General features: G+C 67.2%; 5 protein-coding genes across 5 annotated transcripts in view; 2 read left to right on the forward strand and 3 right to left on the reverse strand.

Moving 5' to 3' along the window:
- Positions 1-2975: 2975 nt before the first annotated feature.
- On the forward strand, positions 2976-6367 carry EMIHUDRAFT_631919 (hypothetical protein; the record flags this gene model as incomplete). Its single annotated transcript, XM_005792411.1, has 8 exons — positions 2976-3251; positions 3509-3579; positions 3742-4431; positions 4506-4994; positions 5150-5320; positions 5394-5744; positions 5811-6061; positions 6267-6367. 8 exons carry the CDS (start codon positions 2976-2978, stop codon positions 6365-6367), a joined length of 2400 nt encoding a protein of 799 aa, XP_005792468.1.
- A 2044-nt stretch (positions 6368-8411) lies between these two features.
- Positions 8412-8639, forward strand: EMIHUDRAFT_69894 (hypothetical protein; the record flags this gene model as incomplete). Its single annotated transcript, XM_005792297.1, has 1 exon — positions 8412-8639. A coding segment is annotated over one exon (228 nt), but the record flags the coding sequence as incomplete, so codon positions are not given.
- Positions 8640-10920: 2281 nt separating this feature from the next.
- On the reverse strand, positions 10921-11547 carry EMIHUDRAFT_361187 (hypothetical protein; the record flags this gene model as incomplete). The annotated part of the gene is made up of 2 exons (XM_005792298.1): positions 10921-11179; positions 11339-11547. Coding segments are annotated over 2 exons (267 nt in total), but the record flags the coding sequence as incomplete, so codon positions are not given.
- A 334-nt stretch (positions 11548-11881) lies between these two features.
- EMIHUDRAFT_439772 (Hypothetical protein) lies at positions 11882-12780 on the reverse strand. Its single transcript, XM_005792299.1, has 2 exons — positions 12503-12780; positions 11882-12343 (listed from the first exon to the last, which is right to left on the reverse strand). Exon 2 carries the CDS (start codon positions 12285-12287, stop codon positions 12093-12095), a length of 195 nt encoding a protein of 64 aa, XP_005792356.1. The 5' UTR covers positions 12288-12343; positions 12503-12780; the 3' UTR covers positions 11882-12092.
- Positions 12781-19709: 6929 nt separating this feature from the next.
- The window catches only part of EMIHUDRAFT_108701 (hypothetical protein), a gene marked incomplete at both ends in the record, with an annotated part of 3720 nt that continues 3133 nt past the window's right edge, over positions 19710-20296 (reverse strand). Inside the window, one exon of the mRNA XM_005792300.1 lies at positions 19710-20250. Coding sequence (XP_005792357.1) covers positions 19710-20250 — 541 coding nt within the window. The remainder of the gene's footprint in view (positions 20251-20296) is intronic.

Below are 20296 nucleotides of genomic sequence, written 5' to 3' on the forward strand. Positions count from 1 at the left end.
TGAGCACAGTGAAAGATGGACAGGTGGGTCCGCGGAGAGGCAGTGGGGGGGAGGGGGGGAGGGCTATGCAGTAGACTCGATAAGTTAATGTGAACGTGGTTGTCGGGCCTCTCACGCTCGCTCCTCTCCGGCCGCACATGGTTGGGGAGGGACCAACCTTGGGGAGTGCAGCTTCACACCTGGTTGGTGTCCTTCGGCGGCATGTTGACGGCGAGGCCGACGGGGGTGGCGACGGCGTGGCCGACGGCACCTTTCTTCTTCTTCTTGAGGTAGCAAAAGGCGAGTGCGAGAGCGGCAATGGCCACCGCAGCACCAGCAACGATGCCCACGATCAACCCAAGGTTGTTCTTCTTGTTGCCAGCATCGTTGTTGCTGTCACCTAGCCAGCCTCCAGGTCCGGCGTTGAGGCACGGACCCGCCAATGGAGGATCCGCAGCAAGTTCGCCTACAAGGTGCGACACAGTGTTACAGGAGTTGTACTGTGATTCGTGAAGGGTAGCTTCACTGTCACTTGTAATCTTGGTGTTGAAGACGTCGGACCCACGCCAGGAACCCGTGATTTTGTAGGTGCATTCCTGCAGCTGGTCGAGAGAGGGATTGCGTGGGGTCATGGAAGCCTCAAAGGGGACGACGCCGACGTACTGCTTTGCCTCGAGCCGCACCTCGAATCGCGAGCAACCGGGCACTTCGCGAGTAAACGTGCGGGTGATTGTGGTGCGATCGGTCGTAGTTTCGCCCTCGGTGGTCTGAGTGCTCGTCTGCAGCGACTGGGTCGAGGCAGTTGACACCTCAACCGTTTGCTCGTCGACAGTCACGTCCACGTTTTCGATTCCCGCCTCCGCAGATGCGGACGCTTTGATGAAGGGGGTAAAGGAGGCCTCCACCCCGACATTCAAAGTGGCAAACGTTGTGGTGGTGATCTCGGACATCTGATGGTCCGTCTCCGTCTCCGTCTCCGTCTCGGACTGCAACTCGACAGTTCCCGACTCGAGCTCGAAGGTCGACGTCTTGGTAACCTCCTTCTCCAGAGTAAACGTTGCCGTGATAGGCACCGGAGACTGGAGCTGGTCGTAAACCTCGGTGTCGAGCATCAACGATTCGGTGCTCCCCGTGAGGATGGAGGCGGACGCCATATCGTACTCGACGTCGGTCATGACCCAGCTCGTCACGCCCACACAGACACTGCCGGGCTGCCATGGTGGTCGCGACGGAGCAGGTGATGGCGGTAGCGGCGGCGGCGACGGCGACGGAGGTGGTGGTGCTGTGTCGGCGATGAGCTGCCAATCGAAGTCGAACTCGCACACGCTGAACACCTCCCAGCCGTAGTCCTCGATGCATGTCGCCCATACCTGGATCGAGTCGGCGGTCGCAAACCCGGTGACGCTGGAAAGGTAGCGTGGGTTGCCCGCCAACGAGGTAAAAAAAGACGTCTTGCCATCCACCTCGAAATGGTAGTAGGAAACCTGTCCTGCACCAACGTCAATGCCAAGCCGGACTTTGCTCTCGTGGTGGTTCCAGGTGCTGAACTTGTTGATCTTGAGGCGGAAGTTGGAGTACTGGGTCCGGTCGATAGGGCAATCGTTGTAGTTTTGCATGTAAAACTTGCTGCCCTCGCTGACGCTTTGTCCGTTCTGGCCGTCCGAGCAGATGACCACACCGCTTGCGCACTCGGCGGTCGTAAAGAGGATCAACATCCTGAATACCTGCGCACGCGACGCGTCACGAGTCGGATCTCGGATGAGCAAAGTGTGACATGCGAGTGTGCAACAGCACACGTCAACGCGAGCAGAGAAAGTAGACATCAGAGGTTGGCGCTGAAGGTTGGCGCTCGATCGCTTTCTGCGACGTTGAAGGGTGCGTCAGCGAGGATTTTGGGCATCAAGCAATCATCGTGGGGCTGAGATGTGGTGCTTGCTACGGGTATGTCACGAAGCAGGCCGGGCGGCAGGGCGAGGGAGGCTGACCGATGAAAACGATACGCCGAATGTGCTCAACGACTTTTTGACCCGCCCTCTCCGACCAACCCTGCTGGGCAAAAGAGGCGGTCGGCGTCGCGGAAGTGATCGTTTTGTTTGCGCTCGCCTTGGTGTTCTGTTCTTTCTTTCTTCCCCTTCTCCCTCTCGGCTTTCAACTCTCTCGCCGCATGCCTGCCAGCCAAGGAAGGGTCTCGTTCGTTCACCGCCTTCCTTGACTGACTGACTGACTGAAGAGAGAGAGAGAGAGTAGAGAGAGAAGAACCGGCAGAGATTCTGCGCGCGAGAGAGATTTTTAGAAGCCAACAAGATGCGAGAGAGAGAGATTTTTAGCAATACCAAACAACTCTAACACTCACACGTCATTTGGGGCGTAATGTGAGAGATTTTTAGCAATACCAAACAACTCTAACTTTGTTTTTTGAGATTTTTGAAAACCAACAATCTGCGACCCGCCGGCGAGGGCGTCGGCGGCGCGATCGCCGCCGAGCTCGACGCGATGCAGGGGGGGGCGCTGCTGGCTGGCAGGGAGGGGAAGGAGTAAGGAGAGAGAGATTTTTGAAAAAAACCACAAACCAAAAAACCATTGGGGAACCTCTCTCTCACAGCTTGGGCCGTCGAGCACCGCCGCCACGCCGTGGTCCTCGCGTATTGCCATCGGCGCCACCGATCGCTTCCTTCCGCGCGTTCGTCGCGGGATCGTACCGCTCCACCGGAGCTGAGGAAGTCGTGGACTGTAAGCCTCACCTAAGATTCTTTTCTGTCGGCGCCGGTCCCTTTACTTTCCGCTGTGGTGTCTGGGAAGTCACTGGCTGGTGCGAACCGCCCGCCTGCGCGCGTGTGCGCCCCTCCCCTCGCGGCGGGCCCCGAGGCGGCCGGCCGGTCGCCAAAACACACACGCTTAAAACACACGCGCGCACACACGCACAGCTCTGTCTGCGTCGTGATGCGCAGAAAACTGCGTGATGCAAACTCGTCCCTCGTGCACGCGCAGGCGCACCGATGGCGACCTCAAAGAAGATTGAGGAAAAGTACCAGAAGATGCTCAAGGAGATCCAGAAGCGGCCAGAGAACCGCCACTGCTTTGACTGCAGCGGCCGCGGCAACCAGTACGTCGTGCTCAACTACGGCGTGTTTGTGTGCACCACGTGCTCGGGCATTCACCGTGAGGAGCAGCACAAGATCAAGTCGGTCGGCATGTCCACCTTCTCCACCGAGGAGATCAAGGCGCTCGAACGCGGCGGAAACGGAACCGCAAAGTCCATCTGGCTCGCAAAGGCTTGCGCCGCCCGCCCTCGCCACCCCTCGCACTCCGCCTCCGCGCCCGTTACCACGCCGCCGCTCGACTCCGCCGCCGCCCTCGCCGCGGTCGCACTCGCCACCGCTACCCTCGTTCCCGCCGCCGCGCTGGCCGCCACGAAGCGCCGCGCCGGCCCGTCTCTGTCTCCGTCCTTGCCTCTGCGCAGCCAGCCGCCGGCTTTGCGCGCTCTTGTGGAATGCACCTCCGGCCCACGCGCCCCCTTCCCGCCCGCCAGGCGACGCAGTCGGAAGGACAGCCGCCGCCGGAGGGCGACATCCCCAAGATCCGCGCGCACATCAAGGCCAAGTGAGTGCACCTCGCACACCGCTGCCGCTGCCCTTGTCCGCGCCTTGCCGTGCCGCCTTCGCCCCGCCGCCTCGCCGCCCCTCCTCCCTCCCCCACCCCGCTCTCGCGAGCACAGCCTTCGCTCCACGCCCTCTCCCACGCCCTCTCCCACCCCGCCCGCAGGTACACGCAAAAGCGATGGTATGACGAGGGCGGCGGCGCGCCGCCGCCCGCCGCCGCGCCGCCGCCGCAGCAGGCGGCCGCGTCTCGCGCGGCGCCGCCCGCGTTCGCAGCGCCGCAGCCCGCATTCGCGGCGCCGCAGCCGGCGACAGCACCGCAGCCCGCCGCGGGGGGCTTCAGCGCCGACTTTGGCGCTGCTTTCAACGGCCCGCCCGCCGCCGCCGCCGCGCCGCCGCCCGCGCCCGCGCCGGCGCCGCCGCCCAACGACATGGACCTGCTCGGCGGCCTCGACCTCGCCGCCCCGCCGCCCGCCGCGCCGGCGGGGCGGGATGGCCGGGATGGGCGGCGGCTTTGGCGCGTTTGGCGCCCCGCCCGCCGCCGCGCCCAACGGCGCGCCGCCCGGAGGCCCGATGGGTGGTATGATGGGGATGATGGGCGGTCCTGCTCCGGGCATGGGCGGAGGCCCGCCGCAGGGCATGCCGGGCATGGGAGGCCCGCCGCCGGGCATGGGGGGGCCGCCGCCGGGCATGGGGGGGCCGCCGCCGGGCATGGGGGGGCCGCCGCCGGGCATGGGGGGGCCGCCGCCGGGCATGGGCGGGCCGCCGCCGGGCATGGGGGGGCCGCCTCCTGGGATGGGGGGGCCGCCGCCGGGCATGGGCGGGCCGCCGCCGGGCATGGGCGGGCCACCGCCAGGCGCGCCCACGGGAAGGCGCGACTGCAGCCCGCCGCGCCTCGCTCCTCACCTTTGCGCGTCTCTCCTCCAATAGGCATGGGAGGCACGCCGCAGGGGATGGGCGGAGGCATGCCCGGCATGGGGGGAGGCCCCATGCCGGGGATGGGAGGGCAGCAGCCGCCGGGCATGGGCAGTCCGATGGGCGGACCTCCGGGAGGCGGCGGCTTCGGCGCCCCGCCCGCCGCGCCCGCGCCCGCACCCGCACCCGCACCCGCGCCCGCGCCAAAGTTCGGCGTCGCGGGCGGCGCGATCGACGCGGACCTGTTCAACATGGATTCGGCGGCGGCGGCGGCGCCCGAGCCCCTCTCGTACGGCTCGTCCGCGCCCGCGCCCGCGCCGCTGACGTACGGCGCGCCCGCTCCCCTCGACTACGGCGGCGGCGGCGGCGGCGGCGGGCCAAAGAAGCCGGACCCGGCCAACATCGTCGGCCCGGCGTACGGCGCGCCCAAACCGAGCATGGGCGGGCCGCCGCCGGGAAGGGGAGGGCCGCCGCCCGGCGCCGGCGGTGCAGGGCCGCCACCAGGCACATTCGCCCCCTCCCCGGCCACGATTTCCCGTCGCCACTTCTCGCCGCTGCCGCCCTCGCCTCCCCCCGCCCCACCCTGCCACCCTCGCCGTCGCCGCCCTCGCCGCCGCCGCTGCCGCCCGGCCGCTCACCCGCTCGCCCCCGTAATGCAGGCATGGGAGGGCCGCCGCCGGGCATGGGGGGGCCTCCCCCCGGGATGGGGGGAGCCCCGCCCGGCATGGCAGGACCCACGCCTGGCGGGATGGGCGGGCCGCCGCCGGGCATGGGCGGAGGCATGCCCGGCATGGGAGGCCCGCCGCCTGGCATGGGGGGCCCGCCGCCAGGCGCGCCGCCGCGAGCCAACCCGCCCCGAGGCCGCGAGAGAGCGCGCTCACCGCCACTCTCTCCGCGCCGCAGGCATGGGCGGTGGCATGCCGGGCATGGGCGGCCCGCCTCCCGGCATGGGGGGAGGCATGCCCGGCATGGGCGGGCCGCCGCAGGGCATGCCGGGCATGGGCGGGCCTCCGCCGGGCATGGGGGGAGGCCCCATGCCGGGGATGGGAGGGCCGCCACAGGCGCCGGCCGCTGCGGGCGGCGGCGGCGGGCTGAGCGACGCCTTCTCCGGCTTGGACCCGTTCGGCGGCAAGGCGTCTTCGGCGCAGAGGCCGCCGCCGCAGCAGCCGCCGCCGCAGGGGTACCCGCCGCAGCAGATGGGCGGCATGAACCCGCAGCAGCAGATGATGATGCAGCAGCAGGGCATGCGACCGGGTCGCGCGGCGGCGCCTCGCGGACCCGCCCCCTCGCGTCCTCACCCCTCTTGCTCCTTGGCTATAGGCATGGGTGGGCCGCCGCAGGGGTACCCGCAGCAGCAGATGGGCGGCATGAGCCCGCAGCAGCAGCAGCAGCAGCAGCAAATGATGATGCAGCAGCAGGGCATGCGTCCGCAGGGCTACCCGCCGCAGGGGCAGATGGGAGGCATGATGGGCCAGCAGGGCGGCTTCCCGCAGCAGCAGATGGGCGGAATGAACCCACAGCAGCAGCAGCAGATGATGATGCAGCAGCAGCAGATGATGCAGCAACAGCAGGCACGCTCTCGCCCCCTGCCCTCCCCGGCCACAACTGGCCGTCCCCACCCTCGCCGCCTCCCACCCTCGCCGCCCCCCACCTTCGCCGCCCCCCACCCTCGCCGCCGCCGCCCCGCTTCCCCCCGCCCCACCCCGCAGCCTTCCCCGCCGCCATCGCCGCCGCCGCTGCCGCCCGGCCGCTCACCCGCTCGCCCCCGTGCTGCAGATGCAGCAGCAGCAGCAGAACAACAGCTTTGGCGGGTTCTGACGCCGGCGCACGCACAGCGCGCCGCCGCTGTGCGCCTTGAGTATAGCGCGGGCGTGTGATGATTCGGGAGGCCGTCCGCGCCGCTCGAGAGCGGCCGATGGGGGCGCAGGCGGCGGCGGGCGGCGTGCGATTGTACTAGCGGCGAGGCCTTCGTCGACGGCGTGTGTCCGTGTGATATGTGGTGTAGCGCGGGCGAGCCGGAAGGGCACTGGGCAGCGGGGTTGAGTTTGTCACAACTCAAGTTTTATTATCGGACTCGGCTTGGTAATAACTCGCAAGCCGTAATAACTCGCAAGCTTGTCCCCTCCCCAAATCTCCTCGTCCCCTAGTTACTTTGCATCGCGAGGAACCGGAGGTGTTTCTTCTTCGCCCGGCGCCATGAGCGGCGCCATCCCCTCGACCGTCGAGAGCGCTTCGTCGAGCTGCCTCCCTCGCGCCTGGAGGCACCGCCGAGAGCGAGCCTTACCCCCCCCCCCCCAAGCAACCTCCGAGACTCCTCTCTCCCTCTCTCCGAGACTCATCTCTCCCTCTCTCCGAGCCAGGCGCTCGAGCAGCTCGAGCAGATGCGGGCCCTCGAGGCGGGGATGACCATCCTCGTCGGCGAGGTACAGTCCGCACGCAGCGGCGTGGACACGAGGGAGGACTACGAGATGCTGCAGCGCGTGTGGAGGGAGAGAGAGGGGAGCGCCCGGCGTAGCGAGCGAGCGAAGCGGGCGGGGGCGACTGCTATATAAAAGTACTATTCATTCGCGAAAAGAAGAAAAACGCCGGCCTCGCGCCTTTAGGTGTAAATTCTTGTTCGCTGCCGCCATGAGCGGCGCCATCGGCCCGGTCGTGCCCGCCGAGCTGTGCCAGGGCAACCTGGGCTCGCTGCGCGCCCTCCTCGCCGGGCGGACGCGCGGCCCAGCGCTCACGGCCCTGCTCGACACCCGGCTGGAGGCCAAGAACCACTTCACGCTGCTTATGATCGCCGCTCAGCACGGGCAGGCCGACGCCGTGCGGCTGCTGATCGAGAGCGGCGCGAGCGTGGGTGCGACGACGGGCCGTGGCTCCACCGCGCTGGTCATCGCGTGCCAGGAGGGCCAGCTCGAGTGCGTTCGGCTGCTCCTCGAGGCCAGCGCGGCGGTCAACCAAGCAGACGCTGACGGCTTCACGCCGCTGTTCATCGCATGCCAGAAGGGCCAGCTCGAGTGCGTCCAGCTGCTTCTTGAGGCTGACGCGGCGGTCGACAAAGCCACGGGCCGCGGCACCACGCCGTTGTACATCGCGTGCGAGAAGGGCCAGCTCGACTGCGTTCGGCTGCTTCTCGGCGCCAGCGCGGCGGTCGACCAAGCCACGGACGGCGGCGCCACGCCGCTGTTCGCTGCGAGCCAGAATGGCCAGATCGACTGCGCCCGTCTGATGCTCGCCGCTGGCGCTGCGGTGAACCAAGCAGACACTGGCGGCTTCACGCCGCTGTTCGTCGCGTGCCAGGAGGGTCACCTCGACATCGTCCGGCTGCTCCTCGAGGCCAGCGCGGCGGCCAATCAAGCCACAGGCCGCGGCGTCACGCCCCTGCACGTTGCGTGCCTGGAGGGCCACCTCGAGATCGTGCTCTGCCTGCTGCGGGCGGGCGCTGACACGGCGGCGCGCACCTCAACCGGGCATACACCGCTGCAGTTCGCCAAGGAGGAGGGCCACGCCGAGTGCGAGCGCGCACTCGAGGCGGCGTCAAGGGAGGCGAAGAGAGCGGAGATTGAGGCGAAGGTGGAGAGGGCAGTGGCCGAGAGGGCGGCGGCCGAGAGGGTGGAGGCCGAGAGGGCGGCCGAGGAGGCTGCGGCGGCGCTGCTGGCGGAGGAGCAGTCGGAGAAGTGCCCCGAGGAGAAGAAGAAGGCCAAGAAGAGGGGCAAGAAGAAGAAAGGCAAGGGCGGCGGGGGAGGCGCTGGGCCGTCGCAAGAGCCCGAGGCGCCGGCGGAAGAGGCGGCGGAGGAGGCGGGGGCGGCGGCGGAGGAGGCGGAGCTTGCGGCGGCGCTCGAGGAGAGCGCGAGGCTGGAGGAGGGGAGGCGGGCGGCGGAGGAGCAAGGGCCGTCCTCGGCTGCAGAGGCGCCGGCTCCGAGGGAGGAGGAGCCGCCGGCCGACTTCATCTGCCCGATCACGACCGAGCTCATGAGTGACCCGGTGATGGCGGCGGACGGGCATTCGTACGAGCGGTCGGCGATCGAGCGCTGGCTCGCGACCAGGTCGACGAGCCCGATGACGGGCGAGGCGCTCGTGCACAGTTTCCTCGCCCCCAACCACATGGTGCGCCGGCAGATCCGGGAGTGGGAAGAGGCGAACGCATGCTGTTGCTGAAGACGAGAGAGCGCAGCGCGTGCGCCGCCCGCCACCGTCGGCCGTCGCCGCAGGCGGCCGGGCGCGGCATGCACAGCTTACACACCCTCCCGCCGGTGCCGGTCTCGACACTCGACTCTCGAGAGACGCCTCCGGCCCTCTCCCGCTTTGGAATGGACAAAAAACGAGACGGCCAGGCAGAGGCCAGTGAGAGCGAGCACGCACACCCCTATAGCCTATAGGAACGGAACACCATTATTTACCCCGCCGGGTCATCTCGAGTGACCTTGCAGCCCGGCGCCTCGTGAGGCGCTGCTGACAGCGGGAAGGGTTGGGGGTGACGGGCATGTGTGCTGTGCCCGTCACCCCTCTGTACTGTGTCTACACGGGGAGTGGCTGGGCCGGGGAGTGGGTTGGGCGCTGGCGAAGTGAGCATCCTCGACCAAAGAGAGCGCCTCGCCATGGCAGTCTACACGTGCTCTGAGCCGCTGTCTCCATTCGCTGTGTGTTCCAGTTTGCCATGGTCATCGAATCTCCGTGTGCCAGATTGCGAGAAGTGAGCATGCCGAGCTAGTCCCGCGGCGCGAAGAGACCCGGGCGCATTGCAGAAGGCAGTTGAGCAGTGTGCGGTCGAGAGGCGTGGAGCGGTGGAGGAGGGAGGAGCGTGTCCGAGCTGGTCCCGCGGCGCGAAGAGACCCGGGCGCAGCACAGTTGAATAGGGTGCGGTCGAGAGGCGTGGAGCGGAGGAGGAGGGGGGAGCGTGTCCGAGCTGGTCCCGCGGCGCGAAGAAACCCGGGCGCATCACAGTTCAAGAGTAGGGTGCGGTCGAGAGGCGTGGAGCGGTGAGGCATAGAGCGGGTGGCGAGGAGGTCCAAGGGAGGAGGAGATGGTTGCTTCGTGGACTGCCTGTGAGTGAGTTGTCCGTCTGTCTCCATACCTTATCATCGCCTCGTCAGTGAGTTGTCCGTCTGTCTCCATATCATATCATCGCCTCGTGTGCGGCAGCGCCGAGCAGCAGAACGAAGAGCAGCGACGACTGCGGTTGGAGCGCGGGAGCGAGGGACGCGCGCCGCGGCGGAGAGAGCGGTGGCAGGAGGAGTGGCGGCGGTCTTCGGGATCGCATGTGCGTTGGTGAAGGTGCTGTGCGGCTGTCGGTGTCATCGTGGCTCCGTCACCATTCGTCCGTCACCATATCAAACCTACAGGCAGAAGGGGGGGGGAGTTAAGTCGTGGAGCTATGTGTGGGGGGTTGGTGCGGCGCGACCATATCATCGCCTCGTGTGCGGCAGCGCCGAGCAGCAGGACGGGTAGCGACTGCGGTGGAGCGTCGGAGCGAGGGCGGGGGGGGCAGGGGGCGCGGCGGCCGCACGGTGGCGGCGGCGGCGGCGGCGGTGGTGAGGGGGGGAGAGGGAGGCGACGGGCGGTGGTGGAGAGACGGCGCCAAATGTGGATCACGCTCTCTCACCGCATGCTTGCACCGAGGCGCCGAGGCGAGACGACGAGCGCGACTGCGAGGTTGGAACACCGGACGAGGGGGCGGGGCGGGCGGCGGCGGAGGCGGAGGCGGCGGAGGCGGCGGAGGTGGCGGTGGCGGGTGGAGCGAGGTGACAGAGGCGAAGAGGAGCTGACTGGCCTCGCGTGCCGCGTGCCGCCGAGCAGGAAAGTAGCGACTGCGGTGGAGCGTCGGAGCGAGGGCGGGGGGGGCGGGGGGCGCGGCGGCCGCACGGTGGCGGCGGCGGCGGCGGCGGCGGTGAGGGGGGGAGAGGGAGGCGACGGGCGGTGGTGTAGGTGGAGAGAAGCACACACGGACTTGCCGAAGGATGCTCGAGCCGGAGGCTTGGTTGCAACTGCGGTTGGCAGCGGAAGCGAAGGGCGGGGCCGGGCCGGGCAGGCGCAGTCGAGTGACACCCGGCGCCAAATGTGGATCACGCTCTCTCACCGCATGCTTGCACCGAGGCGCCGAGGCGAGACGACGAGCGCGACTGCGAGGTTGGAACTCCGGACGAGGGGGCGGGGCGGGCGGCGGCGGAGGCGGAGGCGGCGGAGGCGGCGGAGGTGGCGGTGGCGGGTGGAGCGAGGTGACAGAGGCGAAGAGGAGCTGACTGGCCTCGCGTGCCGCGTGCCGCCGAGCAGGAAAGTAGCGACTGCGGTGGAGCGTCGGAACGAGAGCGGGGGGGGGGCGGGGGGCGCGGCGGCCGCACGGTGGCGGCGGCGGCGGCGGCGGGGGAGGTGGAGAGAAGCACAGACGCGAACCGAAGTCCTGGACCTACCTGTCTCTATCCAACCGATGGCGTGAGATAGGGTGCTGACCTTTCTCGCCGAGGCTCGCCGTGGCCCCACACGGCGGCCTCTGCTCGCGTTTTCGAGCCAGGACCTTCGTCCGGGCCCACGGCCGGCACGCCGTCAAATTTTCTCGCCGATCCCGCGCGCTCGGCCGCCACCGCGGCGCCTCCGAGAGCGCCGTTTCGACACGCTGCAGCCGCGGGCCGCGGCACCTCGACACACCGCCTCTCGCGCCGCCTCGAGGTGCTCCGATCGTGCACGCGGGTCGGCTCGGCACGGTGCGTGCGAATTATTGCATGTATTCGCACTCGCTGCGCCACGTATCTGCCTCTGACGGCCCGATACGCCTCCCGAAGCGCCACCGGTCCACACACGCGGGGCTGCGCGACTCTCTCGCGGCCCACCGCCCTCCCACACGCCGTTCGACCTCCACACAGGCGCTCGCTCGAGCCTCGCCGTCCGGGCGGTCCTGCGCGTCCAGATCTCGGCGACCATGACCCGCCACGCGCCAGCTCTGCACCTCTCCCGCGCGCGCCCGGCTGCTGGCATGGCGAGGCGGGCGAGGCTGGCGCGCTGCGACCGGTGGAGCGCCGCGCGGGCAGCGCACCAGTCTCGCACGCACCTCTCCACTGCGCCGCGTGCGCCGAGTTGCGTCAAGACGCAGTCAGCGGCCTTGACGGGTGAGTTCACACATAGCTCGCGGTCTGAGCGAGGCTCTTGGTGCGGCGGCAGCGTAGTGTGTGTGTGCGGAAGCAGCGCTCCTCGAGCCAAGGCTCGATGGCGGACGAGCGGTAGTGCGCAAGGCGAAGGGACGACCGCAGACTTCACACCCAAAAAACGTCGTCACACTGGGGGGGGGGGGGGGCAATGCGGTAAGGCTGCCCAACGGGGGCTCACCCCCTGCACCGGGGGGGGGGGGGCAGTCCCGGGACTGGGATTGCGCGCCCCGGGCGCCTGTTCTTCGGAAAAGTGGACACGTGCGCTCCCGTTTTGTGAGAAAACCAAAAAAGAAACACATTCCCAGGGACCTCCGAAGCGGGGGGGACCGGGAGCCCGAGATTGTCCGTATCCATGTCCATGTGACGCGGGTCGCGGCGCGTCGCCTCTCGTCACAGTCTCAACACGCGATCTCGACCTGGGGTGTGTTGAGCCAGCGATCAGCACCACAAGCCACCACAAGCCACACCGTGACTACCCTGTGACCACATGTTGAGCCTCGCAGCACACTGCCAGCGGCGCACGCGGCGCAGTGGAGAGGTGCGTGCGAGGCTGGTGCGCTGCCCGCGCGGCGCTCCACCGGTCGCAGCGCGCCAGCCTCGCCCGCCTCGCCATGCCAGCAGCCGGGCGCGCGCGGGAGAGGTGCAGAGCTGGCGCGTGGCGGGTCATGGTCGCCGAGATCTGGACGCGCAGGACCGCCCGGACGGCGAGGCTCGAGCGAGCGCCTGTGTGGAGGTCGAACGGCGTGTGGGAGGGCGGTGGGCCGCGAGAGAGTCGCGCAGCCCCGCGTGTGTGGACCGGTGGCGCTTCGGGAGGCGTATCGGGCCGTCAGAGGCAGATACGTGGCGCAGCGAGTGCGAATACATGCAATAATTTGCACGCACCGTGCCGAGCCGACCCGCGTGCACGATCGGAGCACCTCAAGGCGGCGCGAGAGGCGGTGTGTCGAGGTGCCGCGGCCCGCGGCTGCAGCGTGTCGAAACGGCGCTCTCGGAGGCGCCGCGGTGGCGGCCGAGCGCGCGGGATCGGCGAGAAAATTTGACGGCGTGCCGGCCGTGGGCCCGGACGAAGGCGCCGCCGGCTCGGATTGAGCTCAGTGGCATCAGGGGCGCCTCCAGCACTCAAGACAGTAGCACGCTGTTTCTGTCTTGGCCGCCACTGACGCGAAAATCCTATCTCGCGCCCTAGTTGGGTAGCTAGTCCCTTGTTAGCCCCGAAAAATACTGTCCCGTTTTGCGCCGTGGCGGGCGTGCGCAATCGACACCAGAAGTGCATCCTGGACATGAGCCCAGAGGCCGAGAGACTGCTCGGAGGGGAGTTCCGGCTCCATATAGTGGCGCTAGACGAGGAGGGAAGGCTCGTGAGATGCAGCGTCACGACGGTCTCCCACAAGGCAGCGAGCGCGGAAAAGGGACCAGAGACGTCCAGGGGGTCGGCCCGTTACCTCGGGGCCCATCTTAGTGCTCGGGGGGGCGGTGGAGGGGGACCGGAGCGGTTCTGGGAGGAACAGGACGCAGTGGCGCGCAGAACAGCTATGGATGGCATTTGACAGAAGCACGGCATCCATCCAACCGAACTTCCCTGTGACGACGCTAGCAGCGGCGGGTGTGTTATACCAGCGAGTGAAGCTGATGTGGGTGGCCCACCCCCCGGGCCCCGAGGTGTTGGAGACGGCCCGTGTGGTGGCCGCTCGGGCGTCGTTGCGAGCCCTCCGGCTAGCCCCCACCCCGCTCACGGCCCAGCGCTCGGCGGCGATGGAGGTGGTGCTGCTCCCGCTAGACCTGGGAGGGTGCGGAACGATGGACCCGGCAACCAACCTGGCCAAGGACATAGCGGTGAACACCCTGGCGGGACTACAACACCAGGCTGCAGCGGTGAGGAGGTCGTACACCATCCGGATGGAGGAGGCCACACGAGACCAGCCGATGGGGGGGGATGACTCGGCGACGCGGAGGGAGGATACGGTGCGAGGCCTCGCTAACGTGCAGCTCCACCGGGGACGCCAGGACCCTCCCCCTGTGCGAGGGCCGGGAGAACTCGTGCGGGAAGAGAGGGCGAAGTGCGCCCCCCTATCACAACGTGCGATAGAGATCCTGGAAGTGGCGCCGCCGCCCGGCCCCCCTGCCCTTCGGATTGTCTTGGGCGAGCACAGGCCAAAGGGTGGGAGACAGGTGGTGGTGAATGTGGGGAGGGGGACCAAGTGGAGTCGGGCCTTAGCACACGTTTTCGCAAGAAGGGAGGAGCCGGGGAGCACCGACCAGATGGGGCTGGAGGAGGCGGGCCGGGGGGCGTACCGAAGATGGCTCAGACTTGGGGACGTCCGGGCAGTGGACATGAACGAGGAGGGGGGGGGGGCTCTGCCAACGGGGATCCGCCCCACGTCGGATCTCGAACAGCTGGTGGGGAACGAAGTGGTGAGGGCGCTGACCCAGATTAGCCGTGAACACGGATCGGCGACGGGTGCCCTGGTCCTGACATGGGGCAGCGGAGGTGACCAGCTCGGGCACCGAGAGATCGTTGCGGAAGAACTGCGGGGCCTTGTACGGCAGAACCAGCCGCAGGCGGGAGCACGGAGGGAGGAAGCCACGCGAGCCTCAGACGGGGGAGGAGCAGAAACGGGGGAGGGACAGCCGACGGCACGAGTCGGAGGAAGGGCTGAACCGAACCAAATTGGCCACGAGCCTCCTCCCCGGATCCGCACGCCTGGCTATGAGTCGGTGGTTTTCCTAGACGAGGTCACGCGGGTGATGAGGGCGAGGCATGCCTTCGGCGTCCTCGGGGATGTAGTGGTCCACGCGACGCCATCCCGAGGGAGGGTGGAGCGGCTGTACCAACAGGCGGTGACCCGGCTGGGACACATGGACCAAAAACGGAAGCAGGCGGGGAGGCCGCCATGTACCAATGAGCAGGTGGCCGAGGCGAGGGAAAGGCTGCGGAAGGCAAGGGCCGAGCTGCTCAATGACATGTTCAGGGGGGAGGAACATGCTAGGATCCGACAAGAAGGGAGGCCGGTCACCCGAAGGGTTCGGTGCCCTATTGACATAGGGGCGCTCGAGGCGTACGCCGCGTCGGCGGCAGGGGCCAGAGTGATTCGGCGAGACCGGCACTTCTTCGCGAACCAAACGCACCACGACGTGGTGAGGGCTTTTCTCCAGAGGGTGAGACCGGGGCCGGACCCGCGGACGGGGTTTGTGGACATCGAATTTGAACACGGGAGACGCACGGACGCCTTAGTGGCGGCGGGTTGGCTCTCCGGGGGGAGGGAGTACGCTACAACCCCTGGCTGTGGTCGAGTCCAGCCGACACAGCGACAACGCGCTGCCCAGCGAAGGCCTCGATCTTCTTCGGCAGCAGCTGGCTCTGCGTGTCGCCGTGGCCCAGCTCGCCACCGAGTCCACGGCCTCAGCTCCAGATTGCGCCGTCGGCGGTGAGGGCGAGGCTGTGGTTGGCGGCAGAGATAGCGACGACACGCCGCTCCGCCAAGGCCTCGACCTTCTTCGGCAGCAGCTGGTCCTGCTCGTCGCCGTGGCCCAAGCGGCCACTCAGCCCGCAGCCCCAGCTCCAGACAACGCCGTCGGCGGTGAGAGCGAGGCTGTGCGCGGCTCCAACCGACACGCTCACGGCGCGCTCGCCGCCCAGCGTAGAAGAGATCCGCTCGCACCCCGTCGAGGTGACTGGGAAGATAGGGGAAGATAGGGGGAGATAGGGGGAGATAGGGGGAGATAGGGGGAGATAGGGGAGATAGGGGGAGATACGCACCCCGTGGAGGTGGTTGGCAAGGAGCCGCGTGTCTGCACGACGACCCCTCACCGCTAACCGCTCCTCACACGTCGTCCGCCAGGTGATTGGCAAGGAGCTGCGCGGCTACATGACACTGCGATGGAGCGCGCCACACCACTCCCGAGGGGTGGGGGGGGGACGTGGACCCCGCCCTGTTCACACGCCGCGACTGTGAATAGGAGCGCATCTCCACCGACCAGGGGGTGGGCATCGGCACCAAGAACACCTGAGGCATTACCCGCGGGGCTCGCGGGGGCGCGAGGCGGGGGTGCGGGGGGGTGCCCGGTGCGGGCAGCGCGCCACGTGGCTGGGAGAGTCTACCGGTCGAGGGAGAGAGGAGCGGCGCGGGGGAGGGGAGGCTGGGGGTATAAGGAGACACCGCCGCCGCCGCCGTCCCGTTTCTTGATCTCCGCCGGGAGCTCCGAGACGGGCGGCGCCGAGAGCCCGAGATACCGACACGACCAGCGACCGAGAGTACACTGGGGTGTATACGACATAGCTGTGCGCATGGTACATAGCAGGTAGGCGTAATTTATGGGTCTCGCCTTACTCCCTGTACTCAACAAAGATCTAAAACGTAAAGTTACACCGCTGTCTGGACGAAGCACGAACACGATCGATATGCAGGAAGGATCACTTCAGGTGGTGCTCGATATCCCTCGCGGCTCTGCGCCAGCGTCCCGCGTCAAACTGGCAAAAGAACGATCCTGCATCCCGCGTTGTGAAGATATCGTCGTGGTTGCTGCACATTTCGTTCAGTAGGCACACTTCGAGGTAGTAGACATCGTCCTCTGTAAAGTAGCCCTCGCGTGAGTTGAACTCGTCGATGCTCAACTCCCCTGGGGCTTCGGTGAAAATGATCTCGGTCTCGCAACGGCGGCCAGCCTGGCATGCCTCGCCGAGCACAACGCAGATCATCCACTCCGTGTTTCGACACATGTCCCACTTTCCGATGCGCAGGATGTTGAACCCCGCCGATCGGCAGGCGCTGCCCGGGTCACCTCCAGAACCTCCGCGCTGATCACAGAACCTGGTCATGCTCCGCGCAAAGCCAAACACAGTGGGTGCGTCCAAGTTGTTGCCCCAGTCCTGCTGGCATTTGGGCCCTGTGGCTACCCAATCCCACCAGTTAGTGGTCTCGAGTTGCCAGCACGCCCTCTGCCCAGGCCAACGATACTTCCTGTTTGCCCAGTAATCCCACCCAGTGCCCCAGAGGCCCGAGAACTTGTGCTTCGGGTCCCGTATGAGGTCGGAGCACATGCTGCTGCTCATTCGGCCGATGTGGTGGATGGGCGGCGGCGGCGGCGGCGGCAGTGGCGGCACATCCCAGCGCGAGTCGCCATCAAAGAAGGGTCCGGCAGGGCGGCTAAGATCCACGCCGACGATGGGCAGCGTGATGTTGAACTGCTTCTGGAACAATCGGCGGGCCCAGAACGCCAGGGCTTTGCCACCGGGGCGTGAGCGATCCGCCGCCGCCAGTCTCGCTACCGCCTCTGTCGTGTCGGAAACAAAGAAGAAGGCCTCGACGATCGTCGGGAGGGCCGCCTCGCACGCTTTGCCCTCGAGGATAATCTCGTTGTAGAGTTGGCACTTTGGCCAGGTGCAGCAGTCGCAGCACGGGCCGAGGCCGCGTGCTGCGCGCTCCCTTGGCGCGCAGTCACCGCGGCGCTCGAGGTGGTGGCGCAGCATGCCCTCGAGGCCGGCCTTGCCGCGGTAGCCATCGGAGTTCCTGTCGATCCAGTCGGGACAGCCGGGGGTGCACGTGGGTGACACGCCCGGCGGGTCACACATGAACCTCGACGTTCCCACATCCGTCGTGTACGAGCAAAGGATCGCCTCTTGCGCCGGCCCGGGCGCCAGCACCATCCCCGCAGACGCATCGATGGTGCCGAGCTGCGAGCCGTCATTGCCCATGTAGAAGAAGGGGGTCGCGGCGTTGGTCACAGAGACCGACCAGCGATCCCCCCACCCCGGCCTGCTGCTGCCTGTGGCCGACCACGGCGCATGCGCGTCGTCCATGAGGCGGTCGTACTGGTCGAACGCATTCATCACGACACCAGCGTCCGCAAAGGTCGCGCTCGGGCGGCCCTGGGCGAACCGCTCGTTGAGACGCGCCACGACGAGAGGCGCGGGCAGGTTCGGCGGCGGCGGCGCCGACCGCAAGTGCAGGTCAAATGCCGTATCGAACTCGCACAGCCCCACTATGATGCGCGTCTTGCGGTAGCACTTCCCCTCACGGCGCTTCCAAACGACGCCCTCGCAAAACGGCAGCCCAGAAGCTGCCGCGCTCTTGCACGCCGCTTTGCACTCGGCGAGGGTGCGTGCGCCCGGCACGTCGCTCCCTCGCGGCGAGTCCACCTCCTCCGCGCCGTGGCCGTCCCACCAGCAGTTGCGCCGCTCGTGCAGGATCCAGGCGTCGGGGGGGGTTTGAGGAGGCGGTGGCGGCGGAGGCGAGGGCGGTGGCGGAGGCGGAGCGTGCGGCGATGGCGGCAAAGTTGGTGGCGGCGGCGGAGGCGGAGGCGGCGGAGGCGGCAGCGGCAGCGGCGGAGGCGGCGGCGGCTGCAGCGAGTCGGCACGCGGTTGCGACAAAGCTGGTGGCGACGGCTCGGCCCGTTTGAGCAAGCACACGGTGTTAGCGAGCGGCAGGGTGTGAGAGACGCGTGCAGGCGCCAAAATCAGCTCGCATGCCATGTCCACCCTGCCTCGCTTTTTTGGTGTGGATGCGTGCTGCGCTGCCACACACGCTCCGCTAGCCCCACAGAGCGCCTCGCACTCGGAGAGGCTGATTCCCCACAAGGCTGGTGCGCCGCCACGCGCGCCGCTGACGGTACGGCACGCACCGGCGAGCCCTCGAAGCGGCTCGAACGGCATCCTCTGCTTCACGAGCAGTGCTTCCCCTCTCGGCGTGGTCCCCCCAGGGCGGTATTATCCCAGACGCTATTCACGTAAACGCACAACCCCGGGCCCCGAAATCGCACAGTACAAATAAAACACACAAAGATCGAGAAGGGAGAGATAGCAACGACAAGGCGCGAGACACACACGTTCCCCTCGGCTTGGGTTGTAAGCGGGTATTTTCTTCTCAATAACAAGGTCTGTGAACTTATTGATTGATTGATTGGTTGATTGACACACGAGTGTTAGATTTGTTTGGTATTGGTAAAAATCTCTCTTGATTGATGGGACACCAACCAACGCTCTCTCTCTCTCCCAACGCGGGACGGGCGGTGACGGTCACACAGGAGCGACACACAGAAAGAACCACCATTGATTGATTGATTGATACTAGAAGACCACCGAAACCCCCCTGCCTGCTCTCTGAATTCGCGGAGCGAAGAAAATTTTATACGGAATACGTCGCTTTTGGGGCCTCGTTTGGAAGAGAGAGAGATTTTTATTAACCAACAAGAAATTTCGTTCGTTTGGAATACGTATTCTGGAATACGTGTGGAATACGGCCGGAATACTGCCAATACGGGTAGAATACAGCCCTAGGAGGGGTCGATTGGAATACGTGTACTGTTTGTTACTGTTGTTACTGTTGTTCAGCGGCCAGCAAGCAGAAAATGGCAAAAAAAAACGGGTAAACCCCGAAAATACCTGGGATTTTTCAGGTATTTCGGGTATTACCCGCACTGGACACTAGAGATCGTCGTGGGTCACTGCCAGGCCTTCCTTACTGTTGTTCAGCTGGCCTAACGTTAGCTACTGTTGTTGGGGAGCCCCACTGTTGTTCTGTTGTTACTGTTAACACTAGCAACACTGTTCAGCTCCTAACGTTAGGCAACCCTAGTACCCCGAGGCGGGTGGTAAATCTTAAAGCCGTACACGTACCCCACCGTTTGATTGTTTTGCTTTTGGCCGGAGAGTGTTTGATTGTTCTGGGGGGCTATATACCCGTAAATCGCCAGCACTGCATTCCCGGCGGCCCGACGGTGGCCGGCGCCGCTTTGCGCGCCAGCCCCCCCGTCCGCTGCCGGATCCGCGGCCGCGGTCCCTGCGTCCCTGTCAGCTGACTGTCAATATGAGCTACGCGCGCCATGCCCATGGGGCGACGTGCCCGCCGCTGCCAACAAGGGGTGGGAGAAGACTGTGGGATCTTGGGTCCCCACCTGCACGAGCAGGATCTTGTAAGGACGATCAGGGACACAGCACACAGGGGAACGACCCCTCTGTGTGACTCTCTCTCCCACACCACGATTTCATGAACTTGCGCAAGCCTGCTCGACCCTACCCCCTACCCTGCACACCCCCACCACAGCAATGTGTCCTTCTCTCCCACACCTAGACTAAGACAGACCGCACCACCACTTAGACCAGGCTCGGCCGGGACGAGAGCGGCGTGTCGTCCTCCTCGCTGTCCACATCGTCCTCGCTGTCGGCCTCGCCGCCGCCGCCGCCGCTGCGGCCCTCGCCCTCTCCCTCGCCCTCGCCCTCGCCCTCGCCCTCCTCCGCGTCGTCCTCTGCGTCCTCCTGCTCCGCCTCATCCTCCGACTCCTCCATCTCCTCCGCCTCCGCCTCCGCCTCCGCCTCCGCCTCCTCCGCCTCTGCCCCCGCCTCCTCCATCGGCTCCGCCCCCTCCGCCCCCTCGCCCCCCTCCTCCGTCGCCTCCTCCATCGATTCCGCCTTCTCCTCCGCCGCCTCCTCCGCCCGCGTCTCCCCCGCCCCAGCCGCCTCCTGCTCCTCGCCCGCCGCGCCTCCATCGCCGCGTCCGCGCGCCTGTGCGCGCTCCTGCAGAGAGCCAGAGAGCAACTCGAACTCCTCCTGCTCCGTGGCGGGGTCGGCCTGCGCCTGCGCCGACGCGCCGCCGTCGGCGTGGGCGTCGATGTGCGCCTTGAGCTCCTCTTCGTACCTGCGCACGGCCGCGCCTCCGCTCGCGCGAGGGAGGGGGGGGTGGG

This window comes from Emiliania huxleyi, assembly GCF_000372725.1.
Source record: "Emiliania huxleyi CCMP1516 unplaced genomic scaffold EMIHUscaffold_108, whole genome shotgun sequence".
Taxonomy (NCBI): domain Eukaryota; phylum Haptophyta; order Isochrysidales; family Noelaerhabdaceae; genus Emiliania; species Emiliania huxleyi.

Excerpts from the sequence above, each read along its gene's own strand:
- EMIHUDRAFT_439772 (XM_005792299.1), bottom strand. The coding sequence starts at position 12,287 with ATGACCCGCCACGCGCCAGCTCTGCACCTCTCCCGCGCGCGCCCGGCT.